The sequence below is a fragment of the Nyctereutes procyonoides genome, unplaced genomic scaffold, assembly GCF_905146905.1.
Source record: "Nyctereutes procyonoides isolate TBG_1078 unplaced genomic scaffold, NYPRO_anot_genome, whole genome shotgun sequence".
NCBI classification, from domain to species: domain Eukaryota; kingdom Metazoa; phylum Chordata; class Mammalia; order Carnivora; family Canidae; genus Nyctereutes; species Nyctereutes procyonoides.
In genome coordinates, this window is record NW_026575160.1 from 11,122,322 (window position 1) to 11,142,269 (window position 19,948).

The 19,948-nt window shown below is 36.9% G+C and overlaps 1 protein-coding gene across 2 annotated transcripts in view; it reads left to right on the forward strand.

Moving 5' to 3' along the window:
- Positions 1-1,850: 1,850 nt before the first annotated feature.
- Positions 1,851-19,948, forward strand: part of STK31 (serine/threonine kinase 31) — a 93,204-nt gene continuing 75,106 nt past the window's right edge. For both annotated transcript variants that reach the window (XM_055314771.1, XM_055314773.1), the window contains exons 1-7: positions 1,851-1,900; positions 3,341-3,387; positions 3,474-3,526; positions 8,991-9,089; positions 12,022-12,096; positions 13,537-13,695; positions 19,327-19,685. In XM_055314771.1, the coding sequence (XP_055170746.1) occupies positions 1,851-1,900; positions 3,341-3,387; positions 3,474-3,526; positions 8,991-9,089; positions 12,022-12,096; positions 13,537-13,695; positions 19,327-19,685 (842 nt within the window). The remainder of the gene's footprint in view (positions 1,901-3,340; positions 3,388-3,473; positions 3,527-8,990; positions 9,090-12,021; positions 12,097-13,536; positions 13,696-19,326; positions 19,686-19,948) is intronic.

The following is a 19,948-nucleotide window of genomic DNA, read 5'->3' on the forward strand; positions in this document are numbered from 1 at the left end:
TATTTATTCATTCATTCAGAGAGAGCGAGGAGAGAGGCAGAGACACAGGCAGAGGGAGAAGCAGGCTCCACGCAGGAAGCCCGATATGGGACTTGATCGCGGGTCTCCAGGATCACACCCCGGGCTGCAGGCGGCGCTAAACCGCTGTGCCACCGGGGCTGCCCAGTTCATTGATTTTTGACACTGACGTCAAGGCAATTCAATGGAAAAATAAAGGTATTTTCAACAAATGGTGCGGGAAAAACTAGACATCCAAATGTAGAAATAAAAACTTCTCATGCTTTGCATCTTATACAGAAAATGAACTCAAAAAGGATTATAGATCTTAAAAAAAAGAGGCTAAATTAAACATAAAACTTCTAGAAGGAAATATAGAAAACGTTTGTAAACTGGGTTAGCTAGTGATTTCTTAAATACAACACAAAAGTATGATCCATTAAAGACAAAACATAGATTGGATTTCATCAAAACTAAGAACTTTTGCTCTTTGAAATACCCTTTTTATTTTATTTTTTTAAAGATTTAAAAAATTTATTTATTCAGGAGAGACACAGAGGGAGAGAGAGGCAGAGAAACAGGCAGAAGGAGAAGCAGGCTCCATGCAGGGGGCCGGACGTGCTTGATCCCGTGTCTCCAGGGTCACGCCCTGGGCCGAAGGCGGCGCTGAACCACCGAGCCACCCAGGCTGCCCCAATACCCTTTTAAGAGAATGAAAAGATAAGCTACAAACTGGGAGAAAGTATCTGCAAATTTGAAGGGTACCATTAACATCAAATTCTAGAAAATGCAAACTCATGTAGGACGACACAAAGCAGAACCTGTCACATAGGGTAGGTGCGGGGAGCCACGTACTTTAGGGGCGCACGAGGAAAACTTTGGGGGGCGGGCGAAGGAAATGATTGTTACCTTGTGAGGATGTGTACACATATGTTCACTTACCAATTGTGCACTGTTAATACCTGCAGCTCACGGAGTGTCAATCACACCTTAATCAAGCCGGAGATAATTTTTAACTGTTGAGCAAGGTTTGCCACCAAGTGTTAAGATCTGCATATAAACCGCAGAGCCAAGCTGTATTAATTTTTGTCCTTTAGTGTCGTGAAAAGGCTGCAACATGAGAATGATCTGGTGCCAACGTGGGGCTGAGAAATGCTTGTAAAGCCACTAATCTAGAAATCACGTTCTCATTTACAAAACTCACTTTCCATCTTGTAAAACGAATGTTTGGGATACTTCTAATTTGGCTCTTTTAAATTTTTTGATTTATTTATGATAGTCACACAGATAGAGAGAGAGAGGCAGAGACATAGGCAGAGGGAGAAGCAGGCTCCATGCACCGGGAGCCCGATGTGGGATTCGATCCCGGGTCTCCAGGATCGACGCCCTGGGCCAAAGGCAGGCGCCAAACCGCTGCGCCACCCAGGGATCCCAATTTGGCTCTTTTACGATTTAAATCACTGTGAGCAAATTAGCAAAGACTATGGAATCCAAACCACTATCTATCGTCCTTATTTGAAGCCTTGTAGAACGAATCGCCATCAAGACACCCAGCGACGGGCGAAGAGGCCCAGAAACAATCCCAGAGACGCGGACTCCGTGCGCAGCTCCCCGCATGCGCGGCCCCGCCCCCGCGCGCCCCGCCCCCGCGCGCCCCGCCCCCGCGCGCCCCGCCCCCGCGCGCCCCGCCCCCGCGCCAGGCCTCAGGCTTTGTTGTCACGTGGACGAAGCAGCCACTCCCAGCATGCTTGGCAGAAGGCGCAGCGGCCTCTGCACGCGCTTGTAAGTGTCTGCACGTGCGCGACGGCGGGCTGGCGGCTGGCTGCGGTGGCGCAGAGGGCCGAGGGCCCAGCATGTGGGGCCGAGGACACTTTACTAAAACTTCTGTGGCGGAAAGTGTGAGGTCAGTAGTAGATATTTTGGTAGGTTCGGTAGCGGCCACCTAAGGGACCGTCTTTTCACCCGTCGCTGCGGTTTCGGTGCCCCACGTATGGGGCGAGGCCCGTTTCCTGGCCTGCCTTCGCCTTGGAATCGCCGCCTACTTCTGAGGGTGAGGGCACCCCAGCTTCTGCGGGTGGTGCTGGGCGGCGAACCGGCTTGCAGGTAGCTCGGGCCTGAGTGTTCTCGGTGGAGATGGGGTCTCTCGGGCCCGGAGTGGGGTGGAATTTTCCCTGCCCGCAAGTTCTGTGCCATTTGAACTTCAAAATACCTCATAAAGTGAGTGTCCGGGAGCTGCCCATTCCAGATCCTTGCCATGAAGTCGAGTTTGGGAAGCGCCGACCGGTAATGCAGTTTCGTCGGAAGCAGGAAGCAGGAAGCAGGCGCGGCGTCCGTTTCTTCATAGTCGTCGTGGGTGAAGTCGTCTTGACCGCCTTTGAAATAAGGTCTTAAGGATGAACTTGGGATTTCTGACATTTTCAATTTGAATCAGTGGCTTCTAGAGAAATGAGCCTCTTCAAACAGATCCCAACTTGGTATTACGACTTTTTGCTCAATTAAAAATTTTATTATTTTTTTGACCATTGGTGGAGAACAGTACTTGTGAAGGTATATTCATGCCACTTAGTGGACAGGAAACTTTTTCAGGTGTAACAAATCAGAAGAAATGAGACTTTTTGTTTTTGATTTTTTTTTTTCTTGTGACAGCTAATTTATCTCTTTCCAGAGTTGAGAGAGCATTTGAAACTTTAGTGTTAACTTTTAAAGCTCTTAGAGTCTAAAGTGCAGTAGTCTAGTGCATTAAGGATGAAACGATAAACGGGTAGACACTTGTTTTGAAATATTTTGGAGTTGGAAAGTATATTATGTAATGAAAATTAGTTTTGATGTAATGGGCAAAATTTGATTTATTTTGCAGTCTTTGGTTGCGGGGGTATCTTCAGAAGTAGAGACCACTGTACCTTTTAAGTAAGATTGATTACCAGTCTGATGCATTCCTTCTCTGTATATTTGTAGTGTTTCTTTTTGTTTGAACCCTAGAATCCATACTCTCCTTCTGGGAGGGCATCGGTTACTTTGAAACAATATGCACATTGTTCTGAAGTATTGATTTATGTAACTGATCTAAATATGCCTAGATATCCACTACAGTGTAAATTTGTTAAAGCTTGGGGGAAGAGATAATTTCAAAGATAGATTGTATATGGTGAAATGCAGAATACAATATTCTCAGATAAAAGAATTAAATATTGAAGAAAATCCCTGAGGTCTTTTTTGGTAAGAGTTTGAATTTTGATTATTTAGGGGAAAAAAAAAACATACCTGTATGAATTTGAACATTATATAGTCGTTCTTCATTGTAAATGCACAGATTTTTAGAACTAAATTCAAGGTATTGTTTTAGTTTTTCAGGAATTGTCCAGATGGAGGAAGATAAGCATTACAATAAAGGTACTCACCCCAAATTATTTTTCGATGTAAGAGCTACATGGTTTTGATTAATTTCTAATTTTCATTGCATTTTGATTTGGTTTTAGTTGAAGATGTGGTTGGAAGTCATGTGGAAGATGCAGTAACATTTTGGGCCCAGGTAAATAGCCTGATTGATTTCCTCCTCCCTCTCCTTCCTCCACTAACCCAGGTTCTGCCCAACAAAAACAAAAATAAAACCCCCCAAATACAGATATCCTTGTCATTCTCAGTGCCTCATTATTCTTTGCATTAACACAAGAAATTAGAAGACAAGTGGCTACAGCTGAGACTTACTACCTGCCTTATGAGTAGTATGCTTGTAATACACTGAGTTAAAAAAGAAAGCAAGATTATAATTGTGGTTTCAGTATTACACTCAATTGAACACCAAAAAGCTAGGCTGCAAAATTACTGAATGTGCTAAGAAACTTGTATTTGTGAAGTTACAGCCCCATCTAGGGGTCTTTTATAAAATTGTTTCTTAAAAGGTTACGTTTTTAAGTGTCTTGTTTTTTTTTTTTTTTTTTAAATGGCTTGGTTTTGAATTTGAGATAGAATAACTTTTTCATCATAAAATTGGAAGCACTAGTGGAACATTTATAATTTTCTATTGTCAGACTTCAAGTCAGATAAGTTTTCTTAGTTTTAAATATAATAGCACCAAAATGCTTATGTTCCAGAATTTAAGGTAAATCCCCCTAGTGCACATAATTACTTGCTAATTTTTAACTTTGCGAACTGCGTATGATGTGAGAGGGAAGAGAATGACTTTTTTCTATACTTCCTGCAGTATGAGAACTCTTTTGTGGAGGGTAGAGTGAATTGGCAATGTAGGAAATAGAATTTATGAGAAGAAAACTTGTAGAGGAATGTGATTAGCCCAGAGTTTTAAAATTAATATAGAAAACATTGTAGAAGGGTGATATTCATAGAAAACTTGTGGTAATTTGTGTGTCTGCTTATGCAGATATTTTCTAAAGGACGCCCGTATATTCTATCCCAGTTGTCTCTGTATTAGTAACAGCTGTGTCACTCTCAACAGCGTCCCAGTTTAGGTGATAAATATGCTTAAGCTGATAGCATAAAGAAGATTTTCTAGGAGCACCTGGGTGGCTCAGTCAATAAAGCATCCAGCTCTTGATTTTGGCCCAGGTCATGATCTTAGGGTTGTGAGTTCTAGCCCCACATTGGCTTCTGTACTGGGTGTGGAGTCTGCTTAAAATTCTCTCCCTAACCCTTGCCTCCCCAACATCTCTTAAAAATATATATAAATAAAGATTTTTAGATCATCACTGCCCAGTGGAAATATGTGAGCCGCATAAATAATTTGGAATTTAGCAGACACATTAAAAAGAGAAACAGGTGAAATACATTATATTAAATATATTTTATTTAAGTGTATCTAAAATATTTCAAAATGCAATCCACACAGATATATTTATAGGTATTTCATTTTCCTTTTTCATATTAAGTTTTGAAATCTGGTATGTATTTTAGACTTAGGGTATATCTCCGATCAGACTAGCTACATTTCAAGTGGGTATTGGCTATTGTATATGGTCAGTGCAGCTGTAGACTTTGATTTCAGTTGACCATTATGTGAAGCTGTTGATTGAATTTGGAGGTGTTACTTAAACCAGGAGTCAGCAAATTTATCCTGTAAAAGATAAGATAGTAAATATTTTAAGGATAGTAGACCGTATAGTCTATAGAAACTATTCAACCCTATCAGCTCTTCTATAGTGTTTTGGGTCAGTTTAAATTCAGTTTCCTTTTTTCCTTTGTAGTAATACTGATACTCATCATGATGTCTTTGGAATGGCTCTTTCCGAGTTTTTTTTTTTTTTTTTTTTTCAGTAATCAGAGATAATCATGTTCTTTCTAGCCTTACTGAATATTTTGCTGATGTATTTTTTAAGAACATATGTATATGTTTATTTTGAAATAACACTTATAGGAAGGTCATAAAATTATTTTTAAAGAATTTTTTATTTAAATTCATTTTAGTTAACTTATAGTGTATTATTAGTTTCAGAGGTAGAATTCAGTGACTTAATTGCATAGAACACCCAGGGTTCATAACATAAAGTGCCCTCCTTAATGTCCATCTCCTAGGTACCCCATCTCCCTAGCCACCTCCCCTCTAGCAACCCTCAGTTTGTTTCCTATGATTAAGAGTCTCTTATGGTTTGCCTCCCTCTATTTTTTTCTTTGTTTTTGTTTTAAAGATGTTATTTATTTGAGAGAGCGAGCACAAGTGGGCTGAGGAGCAGAGGGAGAAGCAGGCTCCCTGCTGAGCAAGGAGCCCGATGTGGCGCTTGATCACGGAATCCCGGGATTGTGATCTGAGCTGAAGGCAGACACTTAACTGACTGAGCCACCCAAGCACCTCCCTCTCTGTTTTTATCTTACTCTGTTTTTCCTTCCCTTCCCCTATGTTCATCTGTTTTACTTCTTAAAATCCACATATGAGTGAAATCATATGATATTTGTCTTTTTCTGACTTATTTGGTTTAGCATAATATCCTCTGGTTCTATCCACATCATTGCAAATGGCAAGATTTCATTTTTTGATGGCTGAGTAATATTCCGGTGTGTGTGTGTAGGTATGTGTATGTATGTGTATCACATCATATTAATCCATTCATCTGTTGATGTACGTCTGGGCTCTTTACATATTTTGGCTTTTGTGACATTGCTTCTATAAACAGGGGTGCATATGTCCCTTTGAATCTGTATCTTTATACCCTTTGGGTAAATACCTAGTAGTGCAATTGCTGGGTCATAGGGTAGTTCTATTTTTAACTTTTTAAGGAACCTCGTTGCTGTTTTTCAGCTTGACTGCACCAGTTTGTATTCCCACCAACAGTGTAGAGGGTTCCCCTTTCTCTGTATCCTTGCCAACATCTCTTGTTTCCTGACTTGTTAACTTTGCCATTCTGACTGTCATGAGATGGTATCTTATTGTGGTTTTGATTTATAGTTCTCTAATGCTGAGTAATTTTGAGCATTTTTTCACAGATCTGTTAGTCATTAGTACAGTCTTTCTTTATACCCTTCATCTAGCTTTGGTTATTGCTAACATTTTACATAACCACAATATAATTATCAAAACCAGGAAACTAACATTGGTATCATGCTATTAACTGCAGCCCTTACTCAAATTTCAGGAATTTTTTCATTGCGTTTTTTTCTCTTCCAAGATCCCACATTGTATTTAGTTGTCCTGTATTTTTAGTCTCTTCTGACATTAAGAAAAAAAAAATTTTTAGGATTTTATTTATTTATTCATGAGAGATACAGAGAGAAATGCAGAGACACAGGCAGAGGGAGAAGCAGGCTCCATGCAGGGAGCCGGATGCGCGACTCGATCCTGGGACTCCAGGATCACACCCTGGGCCGAAGGCAGGCGCTAAACCGCTGAGCCAAGGGATCCCCCTCCTCTGACTTTTGATAGTTCTTTTATTTATTTTTGTCTTTCATGACATTTTTGATGAGTACTGGTTATTTAATAGAATATTCCTCAGTTTAGATTTATTTGATAGTTTTTCATAAATAGATTGGCAATAATACTACAGAAATGATACCGTGTCCTTGTTAGTGTATCATATTGGGGATTCACGGTATTGCTATGTCATTATTGAAAATGAGGTTGCTTCACTTGTTTAAGGTGTTCATTCACTGCTGAGTTTCTTCACTTTAAAGTTCTTTTTTAATTGACGTTTTAGAGGGAGATACATTGAAATTATCTAGTCTTGTTTTTCTTCCACCTTTTCATCCACAAATTTTATTATTTATTACTATGGTCTTTGCCTAAAGATTTTATGTTTCTCCCAGCTGCATTTATTAATTGGAATTCTTCTGTAAGGAAGAACTCTATCTGCTTCAGTCATTTATTCAGTTATTTAAAGAAATATGGGCTCATGGTTATTTATTCCATGGGTTATAAACCAATTCTGTCACTATTTTGTTTGAATTGTTCCAGCTTTGGGCATCAAGAGGTTGTTTACATTGGCTGCTATGCCTTTTAAACATGCCTCCGTTTCTTTTTTGAGTATTTCTTTACTTTCTGGCACCACCAGAAGTTCCAGGATCATCGTTTACTTTCCTAACTCCTGAAATCTATCACTTTCCAAGGAACCCTGATTCCTTTTATTGGAGAATGATGTTTAGAAATCAAGATCTGGACACTAGGTTTTTGCTTATTGCTACAGAAGTGTCATTGATTTTTAGGCCCTTTCAGCAGAAAGAGCTGGGAAATATATATTTATGAAAACTTACACGTATACACATCTATATTTTTGTGTGTCTTCTTTTCATGTATGCATATACGCCTACACAAATACGTATACACATACCGATGCCTACTATGAGTTCATACGAATACCTTCCAGTTTTCATCTAACAGTGCAAGATCATACTAGCCTTCTCCCCTTGTTTGTAATTTCTTCCTCTCTGCTATCATTATGGTATATATACTTATTTGTTCAATTGTAGTATATACTTAAACTATTTTAAAAGAGTTTCAGAATTTTAGCCTATATCCATGAGAAATGAATTTACTCCCTAGACTGCAGTATTTGTGTATAGTGAATCATATACATTTTGAAACTTTTAAAAAATTTGTTTATTTGAAAGAGAGCATGAGGCAGAGAGAGCACGACCAGCAGGGGAAGGGGTAGAGGGAGAAGCAGGCTCCCTGCTGAACAGGGAGCCCAGTGTGGGCCTTGATCCCAGGATGCCGGGATCATGACCTGAGCCAAAGGCAGACGCTCAACCGAGTGAGCCACCCAGGCACCCCTACATTTTTAAATTTTTTACATTTGTTTCCTTTACCCAGCAACAAATATAAGAGAAAACCCATTTGTCTAAAAAATGCTGTCCATTTTGAGCAATTAGAATTTGATCTGAAGTACAATCCAGAGATAGTTGTTTAAAGTTACCTCTTCTCGGGGATCCCTGGGTGGCTCAGCGGTTTATCGCCTGCCTTCGGCCCAGGGCGTGATCCTGGAGTCCCAGGATCGAGTCCCATGTGGGGCTCCCGGCATGGAGCCTGCTTCTCCCTCCTCCTGTGTCTCTACCTCTCTCTCTCTCTCTCTATCATGAATAAATAAATATTTAAAAAAATATAGAGTTACCCTTCTCATGATTTAATAGTATTTGATTTCTTAGTTTGAATTCCAAGTAATTTGAACTCACTGCAAAGTAAAACTTCCTTACCTAGAACCATTTCTTACAAGAATTCATTTGAATTACAAAAAATACTGCTGTAAGAATTTGATTTTTTTTTTAAAGATTTTTATTTTAGAGAGAGAGAACATGAATGAGGGGAGGGACAGAGAGGAGAAGGAGACTCCCTGCCAAGCAGGGAGCCCCATGCAAGTTCGATCCCAGGACTCCAAGATCACAACCTGAGCTGAAAGTAGACACTTAACCGAGTGAGCCACCTAGACACCCCTAATTTGATTTAATTTCTAATGCTTCAAAATCTTTTAAGTATTATGCTAATAGAACTCTCAATTATGTAACACTGTCAAATAATAGTTTACCGAATTTTATAATACAACTATTCTTCCTTCTAGAGTATTAGTAGAAATAAGGATATTATGAAGATTGGTTGTTCACTCTCTGAAGTTTGTCCCCATGCCAATTCAGTTTTTGGGAATCTTGATCCAAAGAAGGTGAGTCATATTCTTGGATATAATTATTTCATCTCTCTCGATAGCTTTTTTATGTCTTAGGTTTTATAATTGTTGGAATTTTTTGAACAGAAAGGGCAGATTTTTAGAACTTATGTAAACTGTAGTCATAGTAAGTTTATTCTTTAAAAAATACTTATGGACTATATGCCATGTACTAGGTAAGCATTGAGTATACAGTGGTGAACAAGATAGAATCCTTGCGTTTGTTATGGATTGGCAAAAAAAAAATCTGTAAAAGTTATCTTTATAGAGTAGTTTAACGATCTTTTCTTTTTTTAAATTGGGGTATAACTTAAGACATACAGTAATGTGTTCATGTCTTATCTGTATAGCTGAATGAATTTTTATGTATCTATGCATCTATATAATCACCCAGATCAGTACAGTCCATCGTCCCAGAAAATTCCTGCAGGCCCTTTCTCAGCCAATTCTTGGTCAGTAGTCCCTCTGACAAGAGTTAATTATTCTGAATTATGTCATCATAGATTCACTTGACTGTTTTTAAATACAGTATGTACTCTTTTGTGTATGTCTGGCTTCAGCAGTTTCTGAGATTCTTCCATATTGTGCATATTTGTGTCTTGGTAGTTCCTTTTTAAGCTATGCAAATTTCATTGTGTAAATACACCATTATTTATCTGTTCTCCTTTGATGGGCATTTGCATTGTTTGTATTACTGTTAATTAAGCTACTGTGAAATACTTATATAGCTTTTTGTTGGATGTATTAATTCTTTTGAGTTTATACCTAGGAGTAGAATTGCTAAGTCATACAGTAGGCAAGCTTCACTTTGGTAGAACATTTGGTACTAGCCAAATAGTTTGGTGAAATATTGAACTAGTTTTCATTCTTACCAGCAAAGTATGAGAGTGATGAGGAGGTATTTAAATTAAAGGAGGCACTCTAAGGCACTGAGTGAGTGCCTATTTAAATTTTGTGTCATGTGGGATGCCTGGGTGGCTCAGCAGTTGAGTGTCTGCCTTTGGCTCAGGGCATGATCCTGGCATCCCAAGATCGTTCCACATTCGGCTTCCTCCATGGAGCCTGCTTCTCCCTGTGCCTCTGTGTGTCTCATGAATAAATAAATAAAATCTTAAAAAAAAATTGTGTCATGGATGCCTTGTTTGCATCACCCAGCTCAGAGCTCTGGTTATTTAAATAAGAGGGCTAGACATTATATTTTGATATGGAATTAAGTGTATAGAATAGTGTATGTAAAAGGAGCCCATTTGTGTAAATAAAAAGCATAAATATATTCTAGCACATATGTAAAATTAGTGTAAATGTAAAATTCTTTTCAGGAGGTGCATGGTGAAGAGGGTTGGGAAGGAAGTCTTACTCTTTACCCTTTTTGATGTACTTTGATTTTCTTTTAATAATGTGCTTCTGTTTTATTTTAAAATAATTAAAATCCTGATGGCATATATAAAAATGTGCAAAAAGAAGAAATTAGAAGGAAAGAATGTAGCTTGGCATGGAACATCAGAATGGATAAGGGAATGCAATTTGTAAATTTTTAGGATTTTTTTGCTTGCTGAAAAATGAAGTAGGATAGTTGGGATAGTGTACCATGCTGCTTGTACCCTCTATTGACCTCCAGTTGTTGAATGTTAGTTGAGGGAATCAGAATTAGTGCTTATTGAACACATCTATCCTTTGTAACATTTGCTGTTAGATATCTGTTGTGTGTCTGAATTGATTGTACTTTGTTGCTTTGGGGAGTTGAGGATTTTTGTATTTCATACTGTATATGTCTTTTGCTTCAGAATCTCTCAGTTTGTCCTACCTCAGAGTGATATACCTAAAAGTATATTTCACAAATATTTCACTTAAAGCAGTGTTCCTCAACTTTTCATTATGCCCTTCTAAGGCATTTTTTCCCCTAATGATTCTCCTTCCTTCAAGACATATTGACAATCATATTGTATGTTTATGTTTTCAGGTAGGTTTGAACTTTGGAACGATATAAACCATTGTAAATTTGAAGACACCCCCTACCCCTGAACCAATTTTCATTCCCTTGGGAATAAAATTTCTTGCATTGAAAATGTTTGATTTAAAGTGGTTATCAACCTGGGTGATTTTGTATTCTTCACTCCCACCCTCAGGTGATACTTGGCAATATCTGGAGACATTTTTGGTTGCTACAACTGGAGGGTATACTCCTGGCATCTTGTAGGTAGAGGCCAAGGGGGATGCTGCTAATCCTGCAGTGCACAGGACAGAGAGCCTGTGACCCATTTCCTTGCCAAAGAATTATTCTGTTTGAAATGTCAATAGTGCTGAGGTCTTGAAGTATGTAAATTTTCCTTTGTTTTTTAAAATTAAATGTAATTAAATTAACATATAAACTTATATGAAAATTCAGTATTAAGGATATCTAATTTAATTTTATTCATTTAATAGCACTAGAGTCTTTTTATAAAAAGTAAAAAGTCTAAAAATCTTTCTTGGGTGGTAGGACACATGGATTCCCCACATGGTTGTGAATTAGACTTAAGTGGTATGTACTTGGCATGTTTATATTTTAAGAACAATTAATTGTACCAGTTATGTCTTCAGATACTGAAACAGCATGATTTTAAGACTTTGATGGTTATGCTTCTTTTTGAATTTTGTTTTTATGTCTTTCCTCTTTGTTTTTGGAAGCAGAATTGCATTATGGACTCTGAAGTCAGATTGCCTGACTTTGAATTCTGATTCTGTTGCTTACTGGTTTATGACTTTGAGCCTATAATGGTGAACACAATATATCTGCCTCATACATTTGTGAGAATAAAATAAGTTGTATATAAAGTGCTTATTGCCGTATAGTAAGTACTTAATAAATGCTAACCATTATTCTGATCTATTTAGCATGCTTTGAATCATTAAAATGCCAAGTAATTTCACTTTCTTTTTCTCTTTACAGATTTATGGTGGATTATTTTCTGAAGATAAATGTTGGTACAGATGCAAAGTACTGAAAATCATCAGTGATGAAAAGGCAGGAACAAGTGTTCAGCTTTTTTTTTTTGCCCTGAGTAATGATTATCTTGTTTCCAAAATATGATCCTTATTTAGCCCTTCTTTACTTATACATAGTAGTAATAAGATCTGGTTCAATTGAACTTATAAATTGATTAAAACATGTTTTTTTTCTAGTGAACAGAAAAGAAATAAATAGCTTCAAAAAATCCAGGTCAGATTCAGGAATATTCTTCTGAATTTAAATTGTCATATAATCACCACAGATTGTCCAAGAGTAGATTACATAATTTGTAGATGATATTTGCTGACCAGTGGTTCTTAATCATTAATGTTTGATCCTTGCTAAATAACTTTTAAAAGTTCATTCTATTAAGATTGAGTAGGGAAAGAACATTTGATCTATCCTTAAGAAGTTCTTTTTATCTTTTGCTTAGTTGATTTGCATATTATTAATGAAGATTTGCTTGCTGCTTTCTCATACTTTGGTTGAATGTCATGATTTTTCCTTGTGTATTTGATTTTTTTTACATTATGAACTCAAGGGAGATTTTAAGATTTGTGGAGATGAGATTCAGAATAGCTGGTGGCAGTTGCACATTGCAGCCTGTGTAAAAACATCTCTGTAGGCTTTCCTTTACTGTTTTTTTTTTTTTCTTGTATTGCTTTACTGGATTTAAAAATATTTTCTCGTGTATATATTTTATAAATTTTTTTAAGTGTAATAAGGAGATGATAAGATGAAACAATTTGAATAATGCTTGGAATAACTTTGAAAAAGTTTCTTGATTTATTACCATCCTAGCTAATGGTTTATCTTAGTGAAATAGACCTAATTAGACGTTTTCCTCATTGTTTGACAACTGGAGATATATTGTGTTTGTTTTTGCCTGGGCTTTAACTTTTTTAAAGTAAGGGGCAAGATGGCTTTTGACCTTGTGATATAAACTCTTTTTCTTTTGTTACTTTCTAAATTAGATACAGAACTGGAGGTGAGGGTGAATTTGATTCATTTCCTAGGTCTGACACCTGGGGTGGGTTTAATTTTATCCAAGGAAGTTTGATAGTTTGGCCTTTCTTTTCAGATTTTACTGTTTCCAACTTGAATTTAGGAATGTTGATTGATTTTAACATTTGAGTTAGGAGAGGCCATAAGCATCACAGATTTATGTTTATTGAAATACTAGCTGTTTAAAAGAAAAAAAAAGCCAAACTGAGAAATGGTACTGTTGGAAATAGTACTGTTTGGCATTTGTTAACTAGTTAAACAGAAGTTACTGTGATCTCGTAGACTATTGATTTTCTTATTTTGAAGATATTGTTGGAGCTCTTGTTTTTGTCAATTTGAGGTAAAATGCTGTTTTGATTTATAGGTAATTAACAGAAAGCAAATTCATAGTTTCTTTGGAGATGTTTAATCTGAGTTTTGTGTTAGTATTTGTCTCATTTTTTTTCCTAGTGTCTGGTGAGATACATTGACTATGGAAATACTGAAATTCTAAATCGATCTGATATAGTTGAGATTCCTTTGGATCTGCAGTTTTCTAGTGTTGCCAAAAAATACAGGCTTTGGGGACTGCAGATTCCTTCTGGCCAAGAAGTTACCCAGTTTGATCAGGCAAGTCACAGATTTTAAATATTTTTGTTAATGGAAGTAAAGCTGTATGCTTGAAACAAAATATAAATGTAGTTAAATTTTGCTGATTGTCTTTAATATATAAAAAGCTTGTATAAATTAGTGAAAATATGAATTATAGGATAATTCAAAAGTAATTATGTAATAATTATAAAATATGAATTATAGAATAATTCAAAGCAATTATTTGTGTTCCTCTTTGCTAGGTGAATGTGATTATCAGAGTGATATGTATGTGTATATATTTACATAGTAAGTGTAGATAGTTTCTTCTCATGTGACTGTTTAAGAGAGTCAATGATGGAGAAAATGATGAATATAATTATTGTTATCTCTTGCTTTTGAGAAAGTATTTATTAAATAAAAGTGATCTTTAACTTAGCCCTGGCCATAAATACCACAAAACTGAAATTAGTGGAGTTGTGAATTAGTCAAATTTTTATCACTTTGGCAAGGAAGGGTTCATACTGTTTGGGGTAGTAGTTTTCAGTGGTGTTTTATATAGATTTCAGTTTGTATCCATTTCAATTAAATTTGGGTTAGTAACCTAATTCTGGCAGCCACCTGATAATTTTAGAGGTAGTCTTCTGGGAATTCTTCCTCCTTTCAAATCTCCGGTGCAATAATGATACTCTTTTGGTGGGTATTACTGCTGTTGAGATACTATTGCTAAATAATCAGATTTGTATTTTTTTTTTAGCAGCTCAAATAACTTATGTAAAAATGTTTTAACCAGTACTATATGGAATAGTAAGATTCAGAAACCTTTTTGTTTCCATTTTGTTTTGTTTTGAGAATCTTAGGGGTTGTTGGGTATAGCTTTGTCTGCAGTATAGCTACTTATAAGAAACATTTCTGTTCTTGGAACTCAGACGTTCATAAATACAGAGTAAAGCTTAGATATTACTGTAAAATTACACCCCTGAGATTATGGTTTAAAAATCTGAAGTTTTTTATGTTTTCCTCTAATATAGATGTTTTGACCAAGGAGAGGTTTGTTTTGAATTTCTTGTATGCCTAAAACCCTAGAATCTTAAATTTGCTGACCTTAGAAATTATCTGCCCTCACTTTGTTATTTTACAAATAAAGAAATTGGGTCTAGAACAATAAGATGACTTTTTTAAAGTCATAAAGCTAATTATGGCTGGATGAGAGCTGGAAATCAAGTCTGTTGCTATTCTTATAGTAAGATGATGTAAAAATTTATGTTGATTGAAACCTGAATCAAGGATAAGAAGTCATTTTTTAAACGTTAGTTTTGGGACTGAGGAGTAAACTTTAATTATTGGGAATGTTTTGTATGCTTTATAGATTCTTTACAGTTGATACTATTTGTATTTGCATGGTTAAGTTAGTAAAAAGAGTACTGATTGGAGTTCAGCTGATTAGCAAACTGGACGTTTTCTGGAAAACAAAAAACATGTTTAGCCATTAATTCTCAGCTCAAGGCTCAAATATAATTTCCTATATAAAGTCCTTTGCTAATACCCACCATCCATTCCCCTGCATCTGTTTCAGTCACTCAGTAGTAAGGCATGTAGAATTGCATTTTTCCCCTCCCCAAGATAGTGGGTTTACAGCAATAAGACTTTTTTTTTTCTTTTTTAAAGATTTATTTATTTATTCAGAGAGAGTAAGAGAGAGGCAGAGGGAGAAGCAGGCTCCACACAGGAAGCCCGACGTGGGACTTGATCCCGGATCTCCAGGATCACACCTCGGGCTGCAGGCGGCACTAAACCGCTGCACCACTGGGGCTACCCAAGACTGTCTTAATAGAGACAGTATTTTATTCATTTTTCTATGCCCGTTCTCCTTGCTTTTGCATGTTGGATGTTAGGTGAGCGTCCAACTTAACCTAGCATTTGAACAAATAAATGAATAGTAGGGAGTTGGTTTAAATAAAAAGAAAGTGAGTGAGAGAGAAGAGAGACTTCCAGAGGGTGACCTAGGCACTGGAATACCTTCAGTATTTTTAAACCAACACTGTCTTTCTTATGTTATAGCACAGTTGAAATTGATAACTCATAATAGTGGTTATAACTGCTGTAGATCAAATGAAGATTTACGTCCTAAATGCCTTCGTTATTTTAAAAAATTTATGTAGAGGGAACCCTGGGTGGCGCAGCGGTTTGGCGCCTGCCTTTGGCCCAGGGCGCGATCCTGGAGACCCGGGATCGAATCCCACATCGGGCTCCCGGTGCATGGAGCCTGCTTCTCCCTCTGCCTGTGTCTCTGCCTCTCTCTCTCTCTCTGTGTGTGTGTGTGTGACTATCATAAATAAATAAAAAAAAATTAAATTTATGTAGAACCAGGGAATGAGATCGAAAGATGGAATTTGGTTTTTACAGATTAAAGGCTTTTTAGTCTTTTTTCTAATATATCCAGACAAGATTAGGTAGACTAAAGTAGCAAGCAAGGGATGCTTTTTTTGTTTCTGAATAAAGCTTACCAGTTTAGAAACACAATGAAATATATCTTAGAAAAATGACATCATTCATCCTTTTTTTAATCGTTAAAAGCTTTGTGTGTGTGTGTGTGTGTGTGTTTAAAGACTGTTTTATTCATTCATGAGAGAGAGAGAGAGAGGCAGAGACACAGGCAGAGGGAGAATCAGGCTCCCTGAAAGGAGCGCGATGCTGGACTCAATCCTAGATCCCAGAGATCACGCCCTGATCTAGGCATCCCAAAGGCTTTGTGCTCTAAAACAATCGCCAGATTTTTTAAAAAGATAAATCTTAGAACTTTTAAGTACCTAAGTGTGTTTTAAAAATAGATAAATAGATATATTTCTTTTTCTTGCAGGATTTAATGGAACTCTAACACATTTCTCACTATAAAAACTAAATATTTGACATTTAAAAAAAGAATATGTATTTATGGCAAAGCATAATATTAAAAAACCCGTGTAATCCTCTATTTGGTTATTTTTTTTTTTTGTTAGATTTTAGGAGAAGAAGTTAGATTTTATTCCAAGTTTAGGGTGTTCTGTCTTTGTGGATTCTATATGATTTGGGAAGAATTTTGTTGAAGAACTAAATGTGATTGGTGACATAATGGAATTTGACCTCAGAGAAAAGTCTAAAATTCAGACTTTTGCATAAAATATTTAAAGTAGGAGTAGTATACCTTTAGAGCATTCAGCTTTACGTGATTGGAACTCTTTTAGAAAATAGATTATTTGCATTTAAATCTGTTGCCCAAAGACAGAGTTTCTTGAAATATTAAGAATTTTGCATATTCCAATAGTAATTCTCAGACACTGTCACTCCCATTAACATTGGTTAGGAATGGAAGTCATACTTGATTTTACATAGACCTCCAGCATAAAGGTGATGATGTGAACAAAGGCAAAAGGAAAAACATTAAATTTCCTTAAAATTTACAGCCATTGACAAGTCCTTGAGACAGGCAGAGTGACCTTCCTCTAGGAACTTAACTGTCTCCTTGTTAATACTTCGCTAAAAGCAAAAGGCAGCCTTAGCTTCATATTAGCTCGACCTCCAAGATCCTCTAAGTTTCCTTTAACATGTAAAAATTCCTTTGGAGATTTCCTTTATCTCTGCCCACCTCTCACCCCCAAGATATATGCTAGCAGTCATCCTCAAAGCAAATGGCCCACTGATAAACACCTGAAGGATCTCATGACTAAGGTTTTACTAGACCGTAGTAAGTTACCTTTTCCTAACAACAGCTAGCCCCTCAAGGCCCTGGAAACCTTGCTTCCGAATTCCTTAGGGACTTAATGCTGTCATGCTATCCCTGATCCCCTCCCAACCTGAAAGTCTGTAATGGGCCACTCCTCCTGACCCCAGTGCAGCATTCTGCCCACGGATCCTGTCCCCGTGCTTTAATAAAACCACCTTTTTGCACCCAAGATGTCTCAGGAATTCTTTCTTGATCATTCCTGAACCCCAGCATTTCACATCAGTTGAAACCAAAGTTTCTGTGTGAAAGAGATTAACCCAAAACCACATTCTGATTGATCGGAATCTTAATCTGATACATTTTTATTAATTATATTTTGAGTTTGTTAACTTTGCTTGCTTGATCTCATTTGTTGGTGATGCCTTCTGAATCATCTTTGCTATCTATATTAGTATTCTTGGAAAATTCAAGCCTCTCAGGATGTATGTATTTTAAAATTTTATGATTGGAAAATTTGTAAAACCCATGTTTTTGTAAACTTAAAATACTTTTGTCATTTTGGTTTGTGGATTAAAAAAAAATTTTTTTTTTTTTTTGGATGGTTGATGATCCTTGAGCATTTATAGTTTGCTGCCTTTTGCCCTTCCAGGTGCACCCTTCCAGATCCAGGGGTTCTTAAATTGGGGTTAAAATGTATCATAGATAATTTTTTCTGTAATGCTATGTTTTTTATTTTATGCATTTAAAAACATTTTTCTGTGTGAGATTACAAAGATTTCACCAGCCTGATAAGGGAGCCCATGGTATAGAAAAGCTTAAGAACTCTTACATAGGTCTCATTTCTACTCTTTATAATATTGTTAAAAAAGAGAATATAGTAGTTACTCCCTACCAGTGTTTTTTAGTTTTTTGGACTTTGAATTTTTTTTCTTTCTTTTCTTCCTTCTCCTCCATGAACTTTGAAATTTTTTCTTTACTCTTCTTCATCTTCTTCCTTCTCTTCCTCTTTAGTTTAAATGTGGCCAGCTTGTATTTTCTAGTTTTTAGTTTGGTCTGTCTCTTTTTTTTTTTTTTTTAAGATTTTATTTATTTGAGACAGAGCATGTGTGTACAGGATGTGAGAGAGCTTGAGCAGGGGTGGGGAGGGCCAGAGGGAGAGGGAGAAGCAGGTTCCCCCCTGAGCAGGGAGCCTGACTCAGACTCAGTCCCAAGACCTCCCCCACTCCATTATGACCTGAGTGGAAGGCAAGGCAGAGATACCCAGGTGCTGTTAGTTTGGTCTTTATGCTCTTGTTACCTGGATTATCGTTGGTATGATTTCCTTTTTTTTTTTTTTTTTTCTTTCCTACCCTTGTCTTACTTTAAAGCCAGAGTACCTAACTCTTTTTTTTCTTTTAATTTTTAAAAGAATTTTATTTTTAAGTAATCTCCACACCCATCATGGGGCTCAAACCCAGAACCCCAGGATCAAGAGCCAGCCAGGCACCCCTATCCGGAGTACATAATTCTGCCTATAAAACTATTTTTAAAGCTTTGTTGACTTTGAGTGCCTTTTCTAGATACTAGAATTCATTTTTATGTGCTGTACTCCTCAGGGCACCATTTTATTTCATTGGGCCAAAATGGTCAACACAATCTGCTTGGTTTAAAACAATTATTCTAGGAAAAAAACCCAAACAGTTATTTTAGGATGTTTAATTGGTACACATTTAAGAATTTATAAATATGGCTGCCTATACAAGTATTAGCTCTACTTCTGGAAAGAAAGATTTTAGTCAATGTGTAAGTAAAATATATTCATGCAAGTGGAGAAGTATATTTGTATATAACCAACAACAAGGTAAGAGTACTTTTATAGAGTTTTCAGAATGAAGAAGTATGACTATTTGAAAAACTGGGTAGAAACAAATGAAGAAAAATATGTTGGTGTAGTTGGTTTACATCTCTTTTCCCCCTATCTTTCTTAGGGCAGAACCTTTTTGGGGAGCTTGATTTTTGAAAAGGAGATAAAAATGAGAACTAAAGCAACCTATCAAGATGGAACAGTTATTGCTCAGGCTGAGTATGGCAGTGTGGATATAGGGGAGGAGGTGGCTAAGAAAGGATTTGCAGAAAAATGCAAACTCACTTCCAGCACTAATGCCTGTGAGGAAAAAAAATCAGATCCTGGTCAGCTTGTCCTCAAGAACCTCAAAAGCCCCATTCCCTCATGGGGGCATAGATCAAACCAGTCAGCCTTCACCCGACCAAAGGGGCGCTTAAGTGGGAGGATGACTCTTGACTTGAAGAACGAGAATGATGCAGGAAATCATGTGACATTTCCAAAGTAAGACTGTTGTGGGGTTTTTAGTCTTAACTAGTTTCTAATTCATGGTTAGAAGCTCTTGTCATAGTAGAGGTTAGGGCTTACGTTTTTGGAATCCTCACCTGTGTCAGTGATTTTGAGAGATGATACTCATTTCTGCTTGTCTCAAACATGTATTCCTTTCTGCTTTAGCAGGAAAATTTTCATTAAAAGCCATTTTGAAAGAAAAATCGTTCCTCAATGGTCTAAAGTTCATATATCAGCTCTTCATAGTAATTCTTTTG